We start from the raw sequence: 21,001 nt of genomic DNA, 5'->3' as shown, positions 1-21,001 counted from the left end.
CCAAAAAAAAAAAAAAAAAAAAAAAAAAAAAATAAACTACATGTCCCTTTTGCATTTTAGAATCTCCTGGAAAAGATCTTCATTGGAAGGTAAAGCTTATGTATTTTTATTTTGAATTTCTAACTACAGATTGTATGAAATATACATTGTCTTAATCATATTGTTTCAATACCCTTCCAGTCTACCACTGAAGTGAAAGATTCTGTTACTAATGAAGCAGTAGCAGGGAAAGATCAACAAATGTCCAGATCAGGTAAATTTTACAGTACAAATTTAACTGTGGGAAGAAGTACACTAAAATATTTGGAATGCCCATAATCTTCTTATACCAAATTCTTGTGTGTGTGTGTGTGTGGCAATTTTTTTTTAATTTTTATTTTTGTGTGTGTGTGTGTGTGTGTGTGGCAAATTTAATTGAAGGATTTGACATAAATAAGGTAGGTGTCATTGCTGATATCCATGTTTGAACAAAAGATATTTACAAACATAAGAGAAAGAGATTTTAAAAATGTAAGCTTTAGCTCAAGTTTCTACTTTTAAGTTTTGAAATCCTAATGTTCCCAGTTTGGAATTCCTTTACTTCTTTGGGATTCCCAGAAGTTAATTATTAGACTCTAAGACTTTTCCACTGTTCACCATACTTATTTGAATTCTATTACCTAAAGCAAAGCTTCACTTGCTAACATGTCAGTTGTGTTTGAACTTCATTTCATCTTTGTATTATATTAATCATTTTAAGTGAAACACTTGTTCTGATTAGCAGACTCTGTGTGTGTGTGTGCATGCACGTGCAGGTATGTATGGTGACTTTGATTATTAAAAATGTGGGAAAGAATTAGTTGTATCTTAATATTTGGTAGACACAATCTTAAAACAGTAATTCTGAACCTTTTTGGCCTAGAGTCCTTTTGTACTATTTAAAAATTATTGGGAGGGCAGCCTGGGTGGCTCAGTGGTGTAGCACTGCCTTCAGCTCAGGATGTGATCCTGGAGTCCCAAGATTGGGCTCCCTGCATGGAGCCTGCTTCTACCTCTGCCTGGGTCTCTGACTCTCTCTCTCTCTCTCTCTCTCTCTGTCTGTCATGAATAAATAAAAATCTTTAAAAAAATTATTGGGAATTCCAAAGAATGTCTGTTTAAGTGGATTGTATCTGTTGATATTTACAATCTTAGAAGTTAGACATTTAAAACACAGGCATGCACAATCTCATGTTGTTAGCCATTAGAGCTGTGATCCACTAATCATGCGAGTTGTGATGCTATCACACATTTTATCTTCAGAAAACTTTACTGTAAATAAGAGAATGAGAGTGAAAATGTCAAATAACATTTGGTATTATTATGAAGATAGTTTTGACCTCTTGGATTTTGTGAATTGATGGATCTTGGGACTTTGGGGATTTTCAGATGACATGGGAGAACTGATTTAAACCATGTACAGGGTTCATGGACCTAAAATGATAAAGGGGTCTTTGTGATGAAATGGGCATTAAAGTTTCATTTCTGCATTTCTTGCTTTTTTCTTTCCCTTAAGAGGTTTAATTGTGTTTTTTTTTTTAAATTTTATTTATTTATGATAGTCACAGAGAGAGAGAGAGAGAGAGAGAGGCAGAGACATAGGCAGAGGGAGAAGCAGGCTCCATGCACCGGGAGCCCGACGTGGGATTCGATCCCGGGTCTCCAGGATCGCGCCCTGGGCCAAAGGCAGGCGCCAAACCGCTGCATCACCCAGGGATCCCCTCCCTTAAGAGGTTTAAATCAGACCAATCTTGTTTAAAACAAGGGACAGTAGTTTTGTTATATATTCATTTTCTGTTTCATGGCACTGTAGTTTTTGGATCTCAGTGTGGATTGAGACTTATTTTGTTTTTACATGGAAATGATTATATTACCCAAGACTTTCATTTCTCATATAAATATATTTGTCCAAAAATTAAATTCTGAGAATTTTGGTTCATCGAGGAAAGACCATCTCATTATAATTAAAGTAGTACCTTTCATTAAAAGTTTTTTAAAACTCATGTCTTGGGCAGCCCTGGTGGCTTGGCAGTTTAGCGCCACCTTCAGTCCAGGGCATGATCCTGGAGACCCAGGATCGAGTCCTGTGTGGGTCTCCCTGCATGGAGCCTGCTTCTCCCTTCTCCTATGTCTCTGCCTCTCTCTCTCTCTCTCTCTCTCTCTCTCTCTCTCTGTCTGTCTGTCATGGGTAAATAAATAAAATCTTTAAAAATAAATAAATAGAATAAATAAATAAATAAAACTGATAAATAAATAAATAAATAAATAAATAAATAAATAAATAAATAAAACTCATGTCTTTAGAATGCAAAATGCCATACTTAAACATAAAATAAATGGTTAGACATCAGTTTGGAACTAAAAACATTCAGACCTTGAAGAATCCTAATTATCAATGCACAGAGCTTTTATGGAATATAGAGTATGTAATAGAGCTTGGTGAGTGAATTAAACTATGTAATACTAGAGAATAAAAAAGAAAAAATGAGAGTTAAATTCATCTGTGTGAATGCCAAGTATAGGACATGTAAAATATAATTAGCTGCGAATGAGTGGTAAGCAGTGTGTCTGGGAGAAGAGCAGGACTTGGGACTGTTTCTCTAAGAAAAGAATTTATACAAATTAGTTAAGTTTGTATTGTTATTTACATTCTAATAAATGAAACTTTGTTTTCAGATTTTTCCGATTGGGATTCTAGTTTATCCCTCGGTAATGAGACTTGTCAAAGAACTGGGGATTTGAAAGTTGATGATAAATGCCCATTTGTATCACAACCAATGACAAAAATTGAGTCCGCATCCGGAGAATTTGGACAGACGACCTTAATGGATAAAGAAAATATTAATATTGGAGCTGTGTTTCTGTTAGAGAATTCTACACTCCATGACCTGTGTGAATCAGAGCTACCAGAAAACAGAGAGAGCAAAAAAGGTAAAGAATCATAGAGAATTCAGACTCTTCATGACTTTACCATAGTTCTGATTTTTCAAAACTAATTTTGTGGCAAAATTTACTTTGTGTTGACTCCTTTCATGCAACATACTACCAAAGAGAGCATCTTTTAGCAAGACATTTTGCATTCTTCCTCTAACCGAAGATACATATAAATAAGAAAGAGAATTAGAAGAAAATAATTTCTTTTAGGCTCGTATTCAGCTTTCACTTGAGAGTGGGTAGCAGGATTATATTTAGAATTTGGGGACCAGTTGGGAAAACTAGATAGAGATGTAAAGATTGTTTATGCAAAACAGTTTCTTAGTTTAGTTTTTTAGCTCTAAATTCATAAGTATTGGTCATACTATATTCACTGTAACAACAACAAAAAAAGCACCTTCTCAAACAGAATATTAAAATATTTCCTATATTCTCTATGACTTTATTTTGGAGTTGACTTTCCCAGCAGTAACGGGAATTGTTGAGAATTTACTACATAGTATTCTCTTCTCAGCTATGTTGGTATAGTCCATCTCTTTGTTTGATTATTTTTATTTTACTTTTTTGAAAAGAATGAGAAAGTGAGGAGGAAGGGAGAAGCAGAAGGAGAGAGAGAATCCTAAGTAGGCTCCACACTCAGCATGGAGCCCACTGCGGGACTCAGTCTCACAACCATGAGATTGTGACCTGAGCTGAAATCAAGAGTTGGATACTTAACTGGCTGAGCCACCCAGGTGCTGTTTTATTATTTTAAATGAGTAAAGAGTTCACAAGGAATATTGGTTTTAAGGCACTGTATCATTCAAAAATAATATATAGAAAGTCAATTGTAATTCTACTAAGATTCTCAGTTGATTAACCACATCTAACATGTGTTCTAATTCTAATTATTGTACCAGTTAATCCAGTGTCCTTTATCAGTCATATGATCATGTCTGTACTAATAAGTCATACAATATTTTTTCACTCTTATAGTTTTATGTTATTTTCTTTCTTCTAGAATTAACTTATTTTCTAAAGATTTTCAATTATCTCCTAGAGTAGTGAGTATATGCTGTAAATCCAAAGTTGTTGACCTATACAAGTGACTTGTTTGCTGTTACTTCTTCATGAGCTTGGTAGATCCAAGAAGCAGGACTTTAAAAACAAAACACCTATAGGCTCCTGTACCACAAGAAAATGTGAAATAGAAAAATCACAAAATAAATACAAGCAATTTAAAACAGCTCATGTAAATTATTTCTTTTCACTTGATGCCTTTTATAAAGTCATGAACACAATTCCCCAGGGACCCAGGATTGTTGTTGATTCACTTAATAGAGGTTTATTCTGTACTGAGCCCTGATAATTTTATATTCTGAATATTTCTGGAACCATTCTGTCAGTTCAGGTGTGTATCATCTTTGTTTTGCATTCCTGCCTTCTAATTCATCTCCTGTCTTTTATTACAGTGCCCCTCAAATTCATCCCTCCCCACCGCATTTACAGTGATCTGTCTCAAATGTATATATGACCATGAACCACTGTTGAAAACATATTTGTGTCCAGGCATCTTAAAATTACATACAAAGCTTTCATAATCTTGACTTCTGCCTAACTCTCCATCTTTTGCCCTTTATACTGTCTGCCCTTATCTCTGACATCCTGAACTGCTAGTGATGTTTTCCTCTTTGATCCCTGTATTTTAGGCAAATGTTTACCCTGTTGTGTGCTTCTCTCCCTTGTCTTACTACAGCCTTGCATGCTCTCCCCATTTTCTGCCCTCTAATCCCTTTGAATCTGTCTGATGTCACTGTTGCAGTCTCAGTTTAGGCATTATCTCTAAAAAAGCTATTCCTGACACCTTATATATACATGCTTTTTTAAATCTGGTACCCTAGCACTTAGTGGGAACTCCGTAAATAATTACTAAGTAACATAAAGACTGTTTACACAAAGATGATTTAAGAGAATGTCCCCTACAGGGACACCTGGTTGGTTCAGTTGGTTGAGCGTCCAGCTCTTGATTTCAGTTCAGGTCATATCTCAGACTTGTGAGATGGAGCCCTACGTGGGGCTCAGCACTGGGAGTGGAACCCACTCAAAATTCTCTCTATTCTTCTGCTCCTCCCCTTCTCTCAGAGAGGTTGAGATTGTCCCATACAGTGTAGGAGCAAAAGAACTAGATACATAAAGAAGTAGTTTACAGTTCAGGTGATAAAGGTACACTAGAAAAATCTGTACAGTACTAAGGTAACCCCAAAGAAACAGAATCATTTTTATCTGGGGAAGGATACTCATAATCAAGGATGACTTTACATAGCAGTCTTAGTCCTAAAAGATGCAAATAAATTTGCTAAGTAGTAGAGGAAAACATTTCATAATGTTTGCTCCTCAGGGACATACACCCATAGGGACAAGGTACACTAATAAAGGCATGAAAAGTACTAGTAATTTTGGAAATGATGAATAATGCTGTGGTTGAAGCTTAGGGTGTTAAGAGTTACTGTTACAAAGTAGAAAATAATCTCTTGTGATTTTATATGTTTCTACTGTATTTTAAATTTTTGTTTTCTTTCTGATTGTTTTATTCATTGATGTTAAGTGGATGAATTTCTGAATGAATCTTGGAGATGTTTGTGTGCCTTTAACCTGGTGACATTTAGTATTTCTCAAATGGTTTGTTGAAATTTTAGATAATTAGAAGTATTTCTTAAAGTAAACTTTCAACTAAAGATTAATTTAAACTCTTAATTGATAAAATATTATTTTCTATTTTTATAGAGGTAAAACTTTTATCTAACCATTCTAAGTAGCCTGTTTTAATTAAATCTATAGATTTGTCAGCAGAACTAGATTTAGAAGTGGCATCAGAGGAAGAGCAAGAAAGACCCGATGAAAGTGAAAATAACCACCCACAGGTATGTAAAAATTTAAATTTAAATTTCTGATTTTATATTGTTTTCCCTGCTTTACTAATGTAACATGGTTCAAGTGAAATTATCTTTGAGCAGACATATTGAAATCAACATATTATAATTTAATATTTAGTTTTAATAAAACTTTACAAGTTACAAAACTTAAAATATTGTTGTAATTTTTAGTAACGGTTACCTAAACTTCATCCTTGGAATTGAGGCAAAAACATTTTTTTTGAGGCAAAAAAATTTCTAAATATTCTTAGCCTCTCTCATTTTTGTAACTTCTTTACATGATAAAGAAGGTAGCTTCAAATATTGAATCATATGTTTAAGCAGTTGAAATTATGAGCAGTATAACAGTGATGACTACGGACTTAGATTCATGTACAAGGAGTAATTCTCAGTAGTTCAAAGTGTGTTAGTTCTCTATTGCCAGTTACAAATGCCAAGATTAAAGATTTATTCTGCCTTGTGATCTCTGTGTAGTTGACTTCAGAGAATGGAGTCACAAAATCAACACAATTGCCTATTGTAGAATCACACCTTCCTGGATGGGACCTTTATAGTTGGATTATACACAATAACTTTTTCAGTTATTTTATTTCAGCATAGGAAATCAGTAAGTATTATTAATATTTTTCTTATCCACTCTCAGTGGACATTACAAGATATTAGAGCTGGATACAAGCACATAATGTATAGCAATGTTTAACACTCTCATAGTACATAATTTGAATTAAAATGTAGAAATTTACTTTTCTTTGATTGATGTTAATTGATGTTGGCTCCTAATAATTTAGTTTGCCTATTCTCTAGTCATTAATCTTTTTAAAAACCCTAAAATTGGATCCCTGGCTGGTGCAGTGGTTTAGCGCCTGCCTTTGGCCTGGGGCACGATCCTGGAGACCCAGGATCGAAGCCCACGTCGGGCTCCCTGCATGGAGCCTGCTTCTCCCTCTGCCTGTGTTTCTGCCTCTGTCTCTCTGCGACTATCATGAATAAATAAATAAAATCTTTAAAAAAACAAAAACAAAAACCCTAAAATGCATTGTAGGAGCTCACTGTTTAAGATATGATGAGATAAAATGTTTTTAAGTTTGTAACATTAAAAATCATCTAATTCATTTCTTGGTGGATGTAACATGTAATGAATTATTTAGTTAAAAAAAAAAAACCTGAGAAAATTTAAGTGTATGGATTTGTGGTTTTCTTCTGTCTTCACTTCTTAGTTATAATCCAGTGACTTGGGAGCAGCAAATAACAAAATTTTAATTATTTTCTAATTTTCCTTTGTCCATACTTGATTACTTAAGGATAAAGTTATTTTACAAACATATATCCTGGCAGAAGAGACATCTGAAAGTCAAACCAAGCAAATTAGGATTCCATTTTTGCAACTGCAAAAAATGGCTCAAGAACCAGAAATGAATAAGGAATGTGATAGAGAGGATGATAGATCTGTACACTCAGAACATCCTTGTGTGTAAAAGTATGAGGAAATGTGGATGAAACAAGGGTAATTAGATTGGAAAAATAATGTAAAACTCATTAGCAGAGAGTTAAAGCAGAAGTTTGGTTTAAATTTGTGAAAAATAACAAATTACTACTTATCCTGAGGAAGAGCCACTACATGCTGACTCTAAAGTAGGAGCAGACTTAAAGGCAATACCATCTAATTTGTCAAATATTACACTTGATTGTGAGGAAAAAGATGAATTTGGAGTGTCTGTCTCTGTAGTATCTCAGGCCTTCCCTGAATAAAAAGAGTCTAGTCTCAAAAATGTCATTCTCTCTCATTCACTTTGGGTCCCTGGACTGTGCTTGCCAGTCATCTAAGCTTTCTTTACATGAAAATAAATCAGACTTTAAAAATGATAACAAACCAATTGAGCATGTTTGTAACAAAAATAAGAGTTTTTATAATGATACTGAAAATAAAAAAGTAAGGAACCCACTAGTTACATGTGAAATGAAAGAAGACCAAGAGTTTGACATGCAGATGGCCGAAAATATGAACCAAAATACTACTATTTGTAAATTAGACACTGGGTATATCCCTCTGTATAGTGACCCAGAAAGCCTTTTTGATTTGTGGCTTGCTCACTCCAATGTGATGAAACAAATGATTCAAATGAAAAGGCATGATACTTCTGCTATTACAAACACAAGAAAACAAAACCAATACAAGACTTGTTCTAGAAGCCATTATATGCAGGGTATAAAACTATAAAAGTATGGAACCTGAATTAGAAAACATGAGTTCTTTACCTCATAGTTTCAGAACATCAGAAGTATATCTAAAAGAAGAATGACAGCAAGATATGCAAAGCTTTAAGAATGAGAAAAGCATGTTACAAGTAGAACTCCTGAAAGTTCAACTTCCAAAAGAGCTGCTGCTCTTTTGTTTTTTCCTCTTTATCAATTATCTGAGCCAATTTGATTTTCCACTTATGAAGAAAGCTCATGTATAAAATGGGTTGTCTCAATATATAATTGTGTTTGGAAATAGATTATTTCTGCTATCTAAATGATAGGAATGCAAGAAAATATATTTGTTTTCCTTAAGTTTCTTTCAGTTTCCCAAGTGGTGTATGAACTGGGAAGCTGATTTAGCTATGCACCCTGTGACTTCATGAACCAAAATAACCATAGAGAATATTGCTGTAAAAAATGTGATTATCTTGGGGTGCCTGGGGGGCACAGTCAGTCGAGAGTCCAAGTCTTGTTTTTGGCTTGGGTTGTGATCTCAGGGTTGTGAAATAGAGCCCCACATTGGACTCTGTGCTCAGCATGGAGTCTGCTGGAGTTTCTCTCTCCCTCTGTGCCTTTCTCATGCTATTGTTTTTGTTCTCTAAAATACATATATCTTTAAAAAATATATCACAATGTCTAGGGTTTTTATCTATTGACTTAAATATAAATTGCATTTCCATAAACAATACAATGGAAAAGAAGCAATAACTAAGAGAAGGGATATAAACAAATATTTCAGCTAAACCAGTCTATTTATTGCTTCAGTATGTGCAATCCTCTCTGCTTTCCTCAAATCCTTTGAACGTAGAATTCCAACATGACTACTTTGAGATATTTTTAGTAACAAATATTTGCATTATCAACAGTTTTTTCTACGTGTTTTTAAAAACAGACTTTTTTCCTTACAGAATTTAATCAATTAATTAATTAATTAATTATTTATTTATTTATTTATTTATTTATTTAGAGTGTGAGCAGGGTGAGGGGCAGCCAGAGAGAGAGCTAAAGAGAGAAGCAGGCTCCCCAGTGAGTGAGGAGCCTGAGGCTGGGCTCGATCCTATGACCACAAGATCATGACCTCAGTCAGCTCTGAGTCATCAAGAACTGGAGGCCCAACAGACTGAGCCACCCAGGCATCTCCTCCACATTTAAAAATATTTTTTTAAGGTTCACTTATTTGACAAAGAGAGAGAGAGAGCACAACTGGGGGGGGGGGGGGCACCTGTAGAAGGGAAAGGGAGAAGCAGGCTCCCAGCAGAGCAGGAAACCTGATGCATGGGGCTTGATCCCAGGACCTGGGGATCATGACCTGAGCCAAAGGCAGATGCTTAACCAACTGAGCCACCCAGATGCCCATATATATATGTTTATTTAATCACCATTCTCAGGTATTTCTGTTGAGTCAAACCTTTACATTATGTTTAATAAAGTATGGTATATTTTGGCATATATGATTTTTATCATGTAGGTAGCATAGATTTACAGCAAACCTTCAGTATTTGACTCTAATGGAGACAACTGACTTTAGAGGTAAAAATAAACAAAAATCTAGAGATATCCTCCTTTAAAATAAAAATTAGCTAAGTGCCTCATCCTCAAATAAGGTATTTAATAACTGTGCCAAAGTCACACTTTTAGTGTAGCTAATTAATTTAATGAATTTGTTTGGTAATTTATTTCATTCAGCATTAAGGAATTGTTTCATCTCTTTTGATGCTAGGTAATGCCACTTTAGGAACTTTGGACAAATCATGTAACCTTTTTTGGTTTTACTCCCATTATCAGTAGGAAATGGAATTAAAGTTGATAATTACTTTTAATACCCTCTAGCTATAAAATTTTATGGTTATCAAATATGAAATTTGGGGAGCATTACTCATTTCCCAAAATTCTACACTAATATCAGTTTTGCTCTGCTTTGTTTTATGGTGAACTTTGCTTCACATATTTTAATGAACAGTGACTTTTGATAGCCCTAGGATCCAAATGAAAAAAAGAATTATAAGAAGCAGTTGGGGAAAGAACAGCTCAATGCAAAAATGGAAACCTTTCTATTTGTTCCTGGAGCACCACAATGTCACATCCTTTAAATCTGTCTGTTTAGGCAAACCCAGGTGGTAAAGACAGAAGAGGACAAATTTTTGTGTCTTTGTCTTTTTATTTCTTTGAAATTTGCTGATCAGATGTGGTGAAGTTGGGAATATTAGGTGGCAAAGTATAGATATGAATATAAAATTAAGAATGCCCTTTTTGAAATTTTAGAAAATTCTGTTTTTATTCAAACAGGAATGAAGCAGAATTTACAAAAATTGCAATCACATGTAATGATGAAGTGCAAAATATTTTTATTGATTAAAATTATGATGAACTGAGTCAAATGATATAATTAATGAAGAAAATTCTTTTTAATGAATAAAGTAGTAACAATTATCCTTAGTATCAAATTTCCATTGAAGATTGAAAAAAAAAGGAAGAAGCAGAAGAGTAGTAAAATGGAAGGAGCAGAAAACATATATGCTGCTGCTGCTGCTGGACTAATTCAACAAAGAAAGAATGGCAAAACTGATAACCACCTGTTTCCTACTATGAAGAATGAAGATTCTGATGCGTAAGCCTATAGCAATATTAAAACAGTAGATAATTATCATTTTTCTACAAAGCAAATTCTAGTTGGATCTAATGTTCATAATTAACACATTTTATATTTTTAGTAGAGATATTCCACTCTGGGTGTTAGAAAAATGCGAAGACCAACAAGATACCATTTTTTTTTGCAGGCATAGTGATCAATATTTAATTAAAAAAATAATAACCTAGGTTAGCAAATGTGAGGAAAAAGTCATTCTCATACACTGTTGTTAAATGAAATTGGCAAATCTGGGGCACCTAAGTGGTCCAGTGGTTGAATGTCTGCCTTTGGCTCGGGTTGTGATCCTGGGGTCATGGGATCGAGTCTTGCATTAGATTTCCCATGGGGAGCCTGCTCCTCCCTCAGCCCATGTCTCTGCCTCTCTGTGTGTCTCTTGTGAATAAATAAACAAAAATCTTTAAAAAAAAGAAAAGAAATTGACAAATCCTTTCTGAAGGGCAATGTAGCAGTGCATTTCAAAATTTCAAATATGCTGTCCCTTTATCCCAACAGTTTCATTGCCAGGAGTAGATCCTAGAGGAAAACATGACTTGTGTCAACACTTAGACACTCACATTTTAAGCAAATTTATTATATATTAGTATATATATATAAAATATGACAGATATGTTAAGAATACTTACATAAACATGTTATATATGTATATATACATATATGTTAAGATTATTTATTACAGCATTCACTTATCAAAAAGTGGGAAGTACTCCAACTATCCATCCATAAGGAAGTAAATTTTCACACCTATAAAACTGCAGTATGTGATGATTTGAAAAAATGAATTTAGGTCTGCAGGGTTTTGATTGTTTAACAAAATATATTTAAAGTGTTTAGTTTGATATCTTAACAAACTTTAGGATACTGTTAATATCTGCTGAGTTGCAAAAGGAAATTGCCTGCTAGCACTCTACCTTATTACCAACAAAATTGCTAATTATTAGGTTTTTGGTTTTGGTTCCCAATGCATGAGTGCTCAAATGTTGGACTCTCAAATTGATCTGAACATTCCCAAGAGATTTCACCTGGCAACTTGTCCCATATTCTATATAAACATTTGTTCCCTGCGCTATAAACCAAGAGGTTGCTAATGCAGTGAGTCTTCTTTTTAAGGTACCTTGCATACATGCTATTATTTTTCCTTTGAAAAATTTTTTAGGATTATTTATTTGAGAGAGAGAGAGTATGAGTGCAGAGAGCAGCAGAGGCAGAGGGAGAAGCAGGCTCCCTGTTAAGCAGGGAGCCTGAAGCAGGGCTTGATTCTGGGACTTCAGGATCATGACCTAAGCTGAAGGCAGATGCTTAACAGACTGAGCCACCCAGGTGCCCCTTATCCATCCTTTTAAAACAGAATATATTTCAACATGCACCACACCAAATTTTTCAATAGTGACTACATATTATATAATTTATGAAAATTCAGTTTACAAAATAGCAATACTTTCTGCATTCCAAACCCCTTATACTTATAGAATTTTAATATGACTAATTATTTTAGATAGTATAAGATAATTTAGAGTTAGATGATTTTTATCAAATGTATAATACTGCTATTGAAACTTAGTTTTTCCATAGTCTTTCTAAGCATGAGAAAAATGATAATCAGGTTATATACTCTTATATATCTAGAAAAGTTTTGAGGAGTGTTTTGGTTGTATAATTTTGTGAATTATTTGATGTCTTGGTCTGGCTTTTTTTTTCAAGATTTTATTTATTTATGTTAGGGAGGCATGGGGGTAACAAGCAAACTTGGCACTGAGAGCAGAGCACAATGCAAGACTTGATCCCACAACTGTGAGATCATATCCTGAGCCAAAATCAAGAGTTGGAGGCTTAACTGACTGAGCCATCCAGTTGTCCCTTGGTCTGGCATTAAGAAAAAAAATTAGTGCTACATGTATATAATTTTAAAAACTCCAAAATATTACAAAAATTCTACATCATTGTATAAGGATTGAAAACTACAGCTAAACAAGATAATTAAATCACCCATGCTTGTTCCACTTAGCTATGAAATCCTTAAAAGAATCATGTACTCAGTGATCCTCATTTCCCTCCCATCCATTCTTGAATTCACTCTATTAATTTTCACTCCCACTACTCCAGAATTGATTTTTCAGATTACCATTTGATTTTCATTTTAATAAAAAGGTTACCATTTGATTTTCACTTTAATAAAAAGGTTACCATTTGATTTTCACTTTAATAACTCTAGACATAATTTCTTAGATCTCATTTTATTGAATCTATCAGCAATATTTGCCCCAATAGAAAACTCTCTTCTCCAAAATTCTGTCTTCATTTTGCTTTCAGGATATCATTCACTCACCTGGATTCCTCCTGCCTTTCTAGTCTGTATATCTCATCCTGATTTGCTTCTTTCACCTCATCCCTCACCTCTTACACCTTGAAGTCTTAGGAATCAATCCTTGATCTTCTTTCTCTTGTTTTTTACTATTTTGTATATTCTAATGCTCCTCAAGTTTATGTCTCTGGCCCAAATCTCTCTGCATAATTCCAGACCTTTGTATGAAACTGCCTACTTGATATCTCTTTGGGATAGCTATTGGGTATGGCAAACTTAACATGTCCAAAATTGAACTACTAATATTCTTTCTTATACTGCCCTTCCTGTCTTTCCTAATTGAGTTAATGACAGTTCTTCCAGTTGCTCGGCCAAAAAAATTGGTATCGTCTTTGACTCCTGTCTTTTTTCTTTTTCACACATGTCACATCTAATCTGTCAGCAAATCTTGTCAGGTCTTTTCTCAAAATATATCCAAAAGCCAAACACATCTTCCATGACCAAGCCACTATCATCTGTTGTCTATATTATTGTAACAACTAATTTGTCTTCTTGTTTTTTTCTTTTTTCTCTGCTTCCACTAATTCTAAACACAGTGGATCTATTAAAACATAAGTCAGATTATGTCCTCCTCTGCTCAAAACCTAATTGCTTCCCATTCCTCAGAGTACATGCTGAAGTTCTTTCTAATACCTACAAGGCCTTATATGACTTATTCATCTCAGGTCTCTCCCTATCCTTTCCTCCCTCTCTCTCTCTCTGATTTGAACTACTTTCTATCCCTTTCATTCTGTCCAGCCACACTTGAATTTCTCACTATTTCCCCCCCACACCCACACCCCCTCTCCACCCTGCTTCAAATTATAAACACTTCAGGGATACCTCTGTACTTGCCAGTAATTCTCTCTGGAGTGCTTTTCTCTCAGGTATCCTCATGGCTTACTCCTTGCTCCCTCCTTTTCTCCCTGGTTTTTGCTTAAAGGTCACTTTCTCAGCAAGGCCCTTCTTGGTTTATCCTGACTAGTATTTCAACCACCCCTTTCCCTGCAACACATCGAAATTTGATTTCTCTGCTTTAGTTTTTCTCCTCTCATACTGTGTATTTTGCCTGGGTAGTCTATTGTTATTATGTTTACTTTACTCATGAGTAGGATTTTTCTGTTCATGGCTGTGTCTTCAGTGCTTAGAGAACATTTTAGCATATATAATGCTATTCAATAAATGTTGAGTGAATGGAGTTTAACCCGTGTGTCTTGTTTTTAACATAATACCAATTCTCACTTAAACAAAAAGAAAGTTTAACATGGGTCCATTCTGACAATTTAACCTGTCAGCTATCTGCATTTTTTGGATTTGGGGGGGTTTAATGTTATGGTTACTTGCTACTTATTCTTTTACTGGTATTTATGTTAGTCTTAATTATAGTAGAATTGAACAAAGGAAGAGCAAACTTCATTTATGTTTCATTAAGGAAAATGAAATATGGTGGTAAATTATTGTAGGACTTTTAAAAACTTTCCAAAGGATTCTGAGCCCTCAATATCTGAAATAAAAAGATGAAGTTGGAATTTATTGCTTAATAAGAGGGAACTATGCTGATCACTTACAGTCTTTTCTGACAGAGTAGTCTTCAATTCTTTTTTTTTTTTTTTTAGTCTTCAATTCTTATATAGGGTTTCAGGAAAAGTAGAGTTTAAGATTTGGGAGACTTTCAGAGAATTAAATGGTTTGTCATCATCTGAAGCAAATGATAATGTGAGTAAAACTGTTGTTGATTGGTTAGCACTCAAGGCATGTGTATCAGAGTGATTTTGTCCCATATTGGCTATCTTTCAGGAGGGAGAAGCTGACATTGTTTGGTTGGTGAGTGAGGCCAGACGGCATTGATCCATTACACATAGAGAAAGACAGAAACACAGACAGAGGGAGAAGCAGGTTCCTCTCAAGGAGCCTAACATGGGACTCAATCTGGGACCAGGCTCATGCCCTGAGCCAAAGACAGATGCTCAACCGCTGAGCCACCAAGGCATCCCTTAAATCTAGCTTTTTCGTATTAGGATTAGATACTAGGGTAAAAGTATGCAAAAGTTACCAAACCATTTTCTTTTCTTTTTTCCCTTTAAAATATTATTTAAATTATTTATTTATTTATTTATTTATTTTGAAGAGAGAGGGAGAGATTGAGAACAAGGGTGCAGGAGCGGGAAGGAGGGGCAGAGGCAGAAGGAGAAGACTACTTCCCACTCAGCTGGAAGCCTGATAGGGGGCTCAGTCCCAGGACCCTGAGATCATGACCTGAGCTGAAGGCAGTCACTTAACCGACTGAGCCACTTAGGTGCCCCCAAATCATTTTATTTTCAAACAAAATTAAAATAAAATAATCAGATTATTGCTATTTTCAAATGACATATAACTACATATGAGTATTTTTGAATTTTTCCAAATTGAATTATAAGTGACATAAAACAGTGTAGGTGTAAGGTATGCCTGTATTAATTTGATGCACTTTTATATTGTAAAATGATAATAGTGTTAATTCTGTCACTTCATATAGTTATCATTTCTTTTTTGTGATGACAACATTTAGATCTATTTTCTTAGCAACTTTCAAATATATGATATAGTTTTGTTAACTGTAATCACAGTCCTGTACTTTGGACCCTCAGAACTTAATAATCTTGTAAGGGGAAGTTTGTACTCTTTGCCAGTATCTACCTATTTCCCACAGCTTCCTACTCCTGGCAACCACCAGTCTGTTTCTGTGATTTTTTTTTTTTTTTTTTTTTTTTTAAGATTCTGCATGCAAGTCTGATCATAGAGTATTTGTATTTCTGTGTGGCTTATTTCACTTAGCCTAATTCCTTCGAGGTTCATTTATGTCACAAATGGCTGAGTTTCCTTCTTTTTTGTGGATAAAAATATTCCTTTGTAAATATATATCACATTTTTTAAATCCATGGATCCACTGGTGGACACTTAGGTTGTTTCCATGTCTTGGGTATTGTAAAAAGTGCTGCAATAAACATAGGGTGCAGATATCTCTTTGAGATAATGATTTCATTTCCTTCAGCTATGTTCCTAGAAATGGGATTATTGGATCATAAGATAGTTCTATTTTTAGTTTCTGAGGAACCTCCACACTGCTTTGCATAGGGGCTATACCAATTTATACGAAAGTGTACCAACAACAGTACCATGGGCCATTTGAATATCTACTGAGGAAATGTCTATTAAGGTGCCTTCCCTAGTTTTTAATTGAAGTATTTGTTTTTTGCTATTGAATTGTATGAATTCCTTTTATATTTTAGATATTAACCGTTTTTTAGATATGTGGTTTGCAAATATTTTCATCCATTCTGTAAGTTGCCTTTTAATTATGTTGCTTTTTTTTTCTTTTTTTCTTTTTTTTTTTTTAGATTTTATTTTAATTCAAGTTAGTTAACATATATTGTTTTATCAGTTTCAGGGGTAGAATGTAGTGATTCATCACTTGCATATAAGCACACTAAGTGCTCATCACAACAGCTCTCCTTAATGTCCATCACCCATTTACCCCATCTTCTCTACCTGCCTCCCCTCCAGCAACTCTCAGTTTGTTTCCTATAGTTAAGTCTCTCTCTCTTTTTCTTTTTTAAGATTTTATTTATTTGACAGAGAGAGGGAGAGAGCCAGAGAGGATAAGCAGGGGGAGGTGCAGAGGGAGAGGGAGAAGCAGACTCCCTGCTAAGCAGGAAGCCCCTATGCAGGGCTAGTTCCCAAGACCGTGGGGTCATGACTGGAACCAAAGGCAGATGTAATTTTAACTGACTGAGTGACCCAGGTCATGACTGGAACCAAAGGCAGATGCAATTTTAACTGACTGAGTGACCCAGTTAATAAAAGTCTCTTACAGTCTGCTTCCCTCTCTGTTTTTATCTTATTTTTCCTGCCCTTCCCCTATGCTCAGTGTGAATGGAATCAGAGTGTTGCTTGTTTCTTTTGCTGTGCAGAAAGAAACATTGGTTGTTCCACGGTTTTTACTTTTGTTGCTTGTACTTTGGATGCCATTTCTGAAATCATTGCTAAGATCAATGTCAGAGAGCTTTTTCACTCTTTTCTTCTAGAAGCTTTATGGTTTAAAGCTGTACATTTAAAATCTTTAATCCAATTTGGGTTAATTTTTGTGAGTGGTGTAAGTTAGGAATTCAGGTTCATTCTTTTGCATGTGAATATCCAGTTTTCTTAGCATCATTTATTGAAGAGATTATCTTTTTGCCTTTGAATATTCTTGGCTCCCTTATCAACTTGTAGTTGACTATATGCATGGATTTATTTCTAGGTTCTTGATTCTGTTTCATTGGTCTTTTTTTTAAAGATTTTTTTTTATTCAGGAGAGATACAGAGAGAGGCAGAGACATTGGCAGAGGGAGAAGCAGGCTCCCTGTAGGGAGGCCGATGTGGGACTCAATCCCAGGGCCCTGGGATCATTACCTGAGCCGAAGGCAGACACTCAACCACTGAGCCACCCAGGCATCCTTATTTCATTGGTCTTTATGTTTGCTTTTATGCAAGTTCCATACTGTTTTGACTTACTATAGCTTTGTGACAGAAAAAAGGAAGTGTGGTGCTTCCAGTTTTGTTCTTCTTTCTCAGGAATACTTTGACTATTTGGGGTCTTTTTTGTCTCATACAAATTAAAGAATAGTTTTTCTATTTCTCTGAAAAAATTGTCACTAGAATTTTGACAGGGATTGCATTGAATCTGTAGATGGCTTTGAATGATGTGGGTATTTAAAAATATTAATTTTCCCAATCCATAAACAACAGGACCTCTTCCTATTTGTGTCTCTTTTATCAATGTCTTCTAGTTTTTAGTGTACAAATCTTTCACCTCCTTGGTTAAATTTATTCCTGAGTATTTTGGTTTTTTTGATGCTTTTGTGAATGGGATCTTTTTCTTTCTTTTCCAGATATTTTGTTCTTAGTGTATCGAAATATAACTGATTTGCGTATATTGATTTTATATCCTTCATCTTTAATAGTTCTAACAGCTTTTTGGTGATGTCTTCAGGATTTTCTACATATAGAATCATATCCTCTGCAAACAAAGACAGTTTTATTTCTTCTTTTTTGATATGGATGCCTTTTATTCCTTTTCTTGCCTGACTACTCTGGCTATGACTTCGAGGACCATGTTGAATCTAGGAGTGTTAAAGTGGGCAGCTTTGATTTGTTCTGAACTTAGAAGAAAAACCTTAAGTTTTTTTTAACCACTGAATATGGTGTTAGCTATGGCTTCTCATATATGTTCAGGTGTGACATTTTGGTACCCAATTTATTTGGAGTTTTTAATCATGAAAAGAAATTGAATTTGTCAAATGTTTTTTCTACACATATAATGATCATATAATTTTTTTCATTCTATTATTTATCAAATTAATCGATTTGATTTTATTGATTTCTGAATGATAATTTTGCTGAGTAAAGTATTCTTGGTGTGTGGTTCTCACTCTCAGCATTTTTTTTTTTAATTTTTCTTTATTGGAGTTCAATTTGCCAACATATAGCATAACACCCAGTGCTCATCCCGCCAAGTGCCCCCCTCAGTGCCCATCACCCAGTCACCCCAAAACCCACCCACCTCCCTTTCCACCAACCCTTGTTCATTTCCCAGAGTTAGGTGTCTCTCATGTTTTGCCACCCTCACTAATATTTCCCACTCATTTTCTCTCCTTTCCCCTTTATTCCCTTTCACTAATTTTGATATTCCCCAAATGAATGAGACCATATAATGTTTGTCCTTCTCCAATTGACTTATTTCACTCAGTGTAATACCCTCCAGTTCCATCCATGTCAAAGCAAATAGTGGGTATTTGTCGTTTCTAATGGCTGAGTAATATTCCATTGTATACATAGACCACATCTTCTTTATCCATTCACCTTTCGATGGACACCAAGGCTCCTTCCACAGTTTGGCTATTGTGGACATTGCTGCTAGAAACATCGGGGTGCAGGTGTCTCGGCGTTTCACTACATCTATATCTTTGGGGTAAATCCCCAGCAGTGCAATTGCTGGGTCATAGGGCAGATCTATTTTTAACTCTTTGAGGAACCTCCACAGTTTTCCAGAGTGGCTGTAGCAGTTCACATTCCCACCAACAGTGCAAGAGGGTTCCCCTTTCTCCACATCCCCTCCAACATTTGTTGTTTCCTGCCTTGTTAATTTTCCCCATTCTCACTGGTGTGAGGTGGTATCTCATTGTGGTTTTGATTTGTATTTCCCTGATGGCCAGTGATGCGGAACATTTTCTCATGCACTTCTTGGCCATGTGTATGTCTTCCTCTGTGAAATTTCTGTTCATATCTTTTTCTCATTTCATGATTGGATTGTTTGTTTCTTTGCTGTTAAGTTTACTAAGTTCTTTATAGATCTTGGACACTAGCCCTTTATCTGATAGGTTATTTGCAAATACCTTCTCCCATTCTGTAGGTTGTCTTTTAGTTTTGTTGACTGTTTCTTTTGCTGTGCAGAAGCTTTTAATCTTGAGGAAGTTCCAATAATTCATTTTTGCTTTTGTTTCCCTTGCCTTCATGGATGTATCTTGCAAGAAGTTGCTGTGGCCAAGTTCAAAAAAAGTGTTGCCTGTGTTCTCCTCTAGGATTTTGATGGAATCTTGTCTCACATTTAGAACTTTCATCCATTTTGAGTTTATCTTTGTGTATGGTGCAAGAGAGTGGTCTAGTTTCATTCTTATGCATGAGGATGTCCAATTTTCCCAGCACCATTTATTGAAGAGACTGTCTTTCTTCCAATGGATAGTCTTTCCTCCCCTGTCGAATATTAGTTGACCATAAAGTTGAGGGTCCACTTCTGGATTCTCTATTCTGTTCCATTGATCTCTGTGTCTGTTTTTGTGCCAGTACCACACTGTCTTGATGACCACAGCTTTGTAGTGCAACCTGAAATCTGGCATTGTGATGCCCCCAGCTATGGTTTTCTTTTTTAAGATTCCCCTGGCTATTCACGGTCTTTTCTGATTCCACACAAATCTTAAGATAATTTGTTCCAACTCTCTGAAGAAAGTCCATGGTATTTTGATAGGGATTGCATTAAATGTGTAAATTGCCCTGGGTACCATTGACATTTTCACAATATTCATTCTTGCAATCCATGAGCATGGAATATTTTTGCATCTCTTTGTGACTTCCTCAATTTCTTTCAGAAGTGTTCTATAGTTTTTAGGGTATAGATCCTTTACCTCTTTGGTGAGGTTTATTCCTAGGTATCTTATGCTTTTGGGTGCAGTTGTCAATAGGATTGACTCCTTAATTTCTTTTTCTTCAGTCTCATTGTTAGTGTATAGAAATGCCCCTGATTTCTGGGCATTGATTTTGTATTCTGCCACACTACCGAATTGCTGTATGAGTTCTGGCAATCTTGGGGTGGAGTCTTTTGAATTTTCTATGTACAGTATCATGTCACCTGTGAATAGGGAGCGTTTGACTTCTTCTTTGCCAATTTGAATGCCTTTTATTTCGTTTTGTTTCCTGATTGCTGAGGCTTGGATTTCTAGTACTGTGGTGAATAGCAGTGGTGAGAGTGGACATCCCTGTCTTGTTCCTGATCTTAGGGGAAAGGCTCCCAGTGTTTCCCCATTGAGAATGATATTTACCTTGGGCCTTTTGTAGATGGCTTTTAAGATGCTGAGGAATGTTCCCTCTATCCCTACACTCTGAAGAGTTTTGATCAGGAATGGATGCTTTATTTTGTCAAATGCTTTCTTTCATCTATTGAGAGGATCATATGGTTCTTATTTTTTCTCTTGCTGATATGATCTATCACATTGTTTTATGAGTGTTGAACCAGCCTTGTATCCCGGAGATAAATCCCACTTGGTCATAGTGAATCATTGGTGGTGATCTCTCCTTTCTCATTCATGATTTTATTAATTTGAGTCTTTTCTTCTT

General features: G+C 35.3%; 1 protein-coding gene and 1 pseudogene across 2 annotated transcripts in view; both read left to right on the top strand.

Moving 5' to 3' along the window:
• The window catches only part of LOC112674605 (ankyrin repeat domain-containing protein 26), a 140,713-nt gene that overhangs the window by 64,656 nt on the left and 55,056 nt on the right, over positions 1–21,001 (top strand). For both annotated transcript variants that reach the window (XM_035713398.2, XM_025470969.3), the window contains 5 exons: positions 61–89; positions 181–253; positions 2,695–2,949; positions 5,770–5,852; positions 10,562–10,713. In XM_035713398.2, the coding sequence (XP_035569291.1) occupies positions 61–89; positions 181–253; positions 2,695–2,949; positions 5,770–5,852; positions 10,562–10,713 (592 nt within the window). The remainder of the gene's footprint in view (positions 1–60; positions 90–180; positions 254–2,694; positions 2,950–5,769; positions 5,853–10,561; positions 10,714–21,001) is intronic.
• LOC125753507 (coiled-coil domain-containing protein 144B-like) lies at positions 7,120–10,382 on the top strand (annotated as a pseudogene).

The sequence above is a fragment of the Canis lupus genome, chromosome 2 (genome assembly GCF_003254725.2).
Source record: "Canis lupus dingo isolate Sandy chromosome 2, ASM325472v2, whole genome shotgun sequence".
NCBI classification, from domain to species: Eukaryota; Metazoa; Chordata; class Mammalia; order Carnivora; family Canidae; genus Canis; species Canis lupus.
This window is presented reverse-complemented; position numbering and strand designations above follow the sequence as displayed.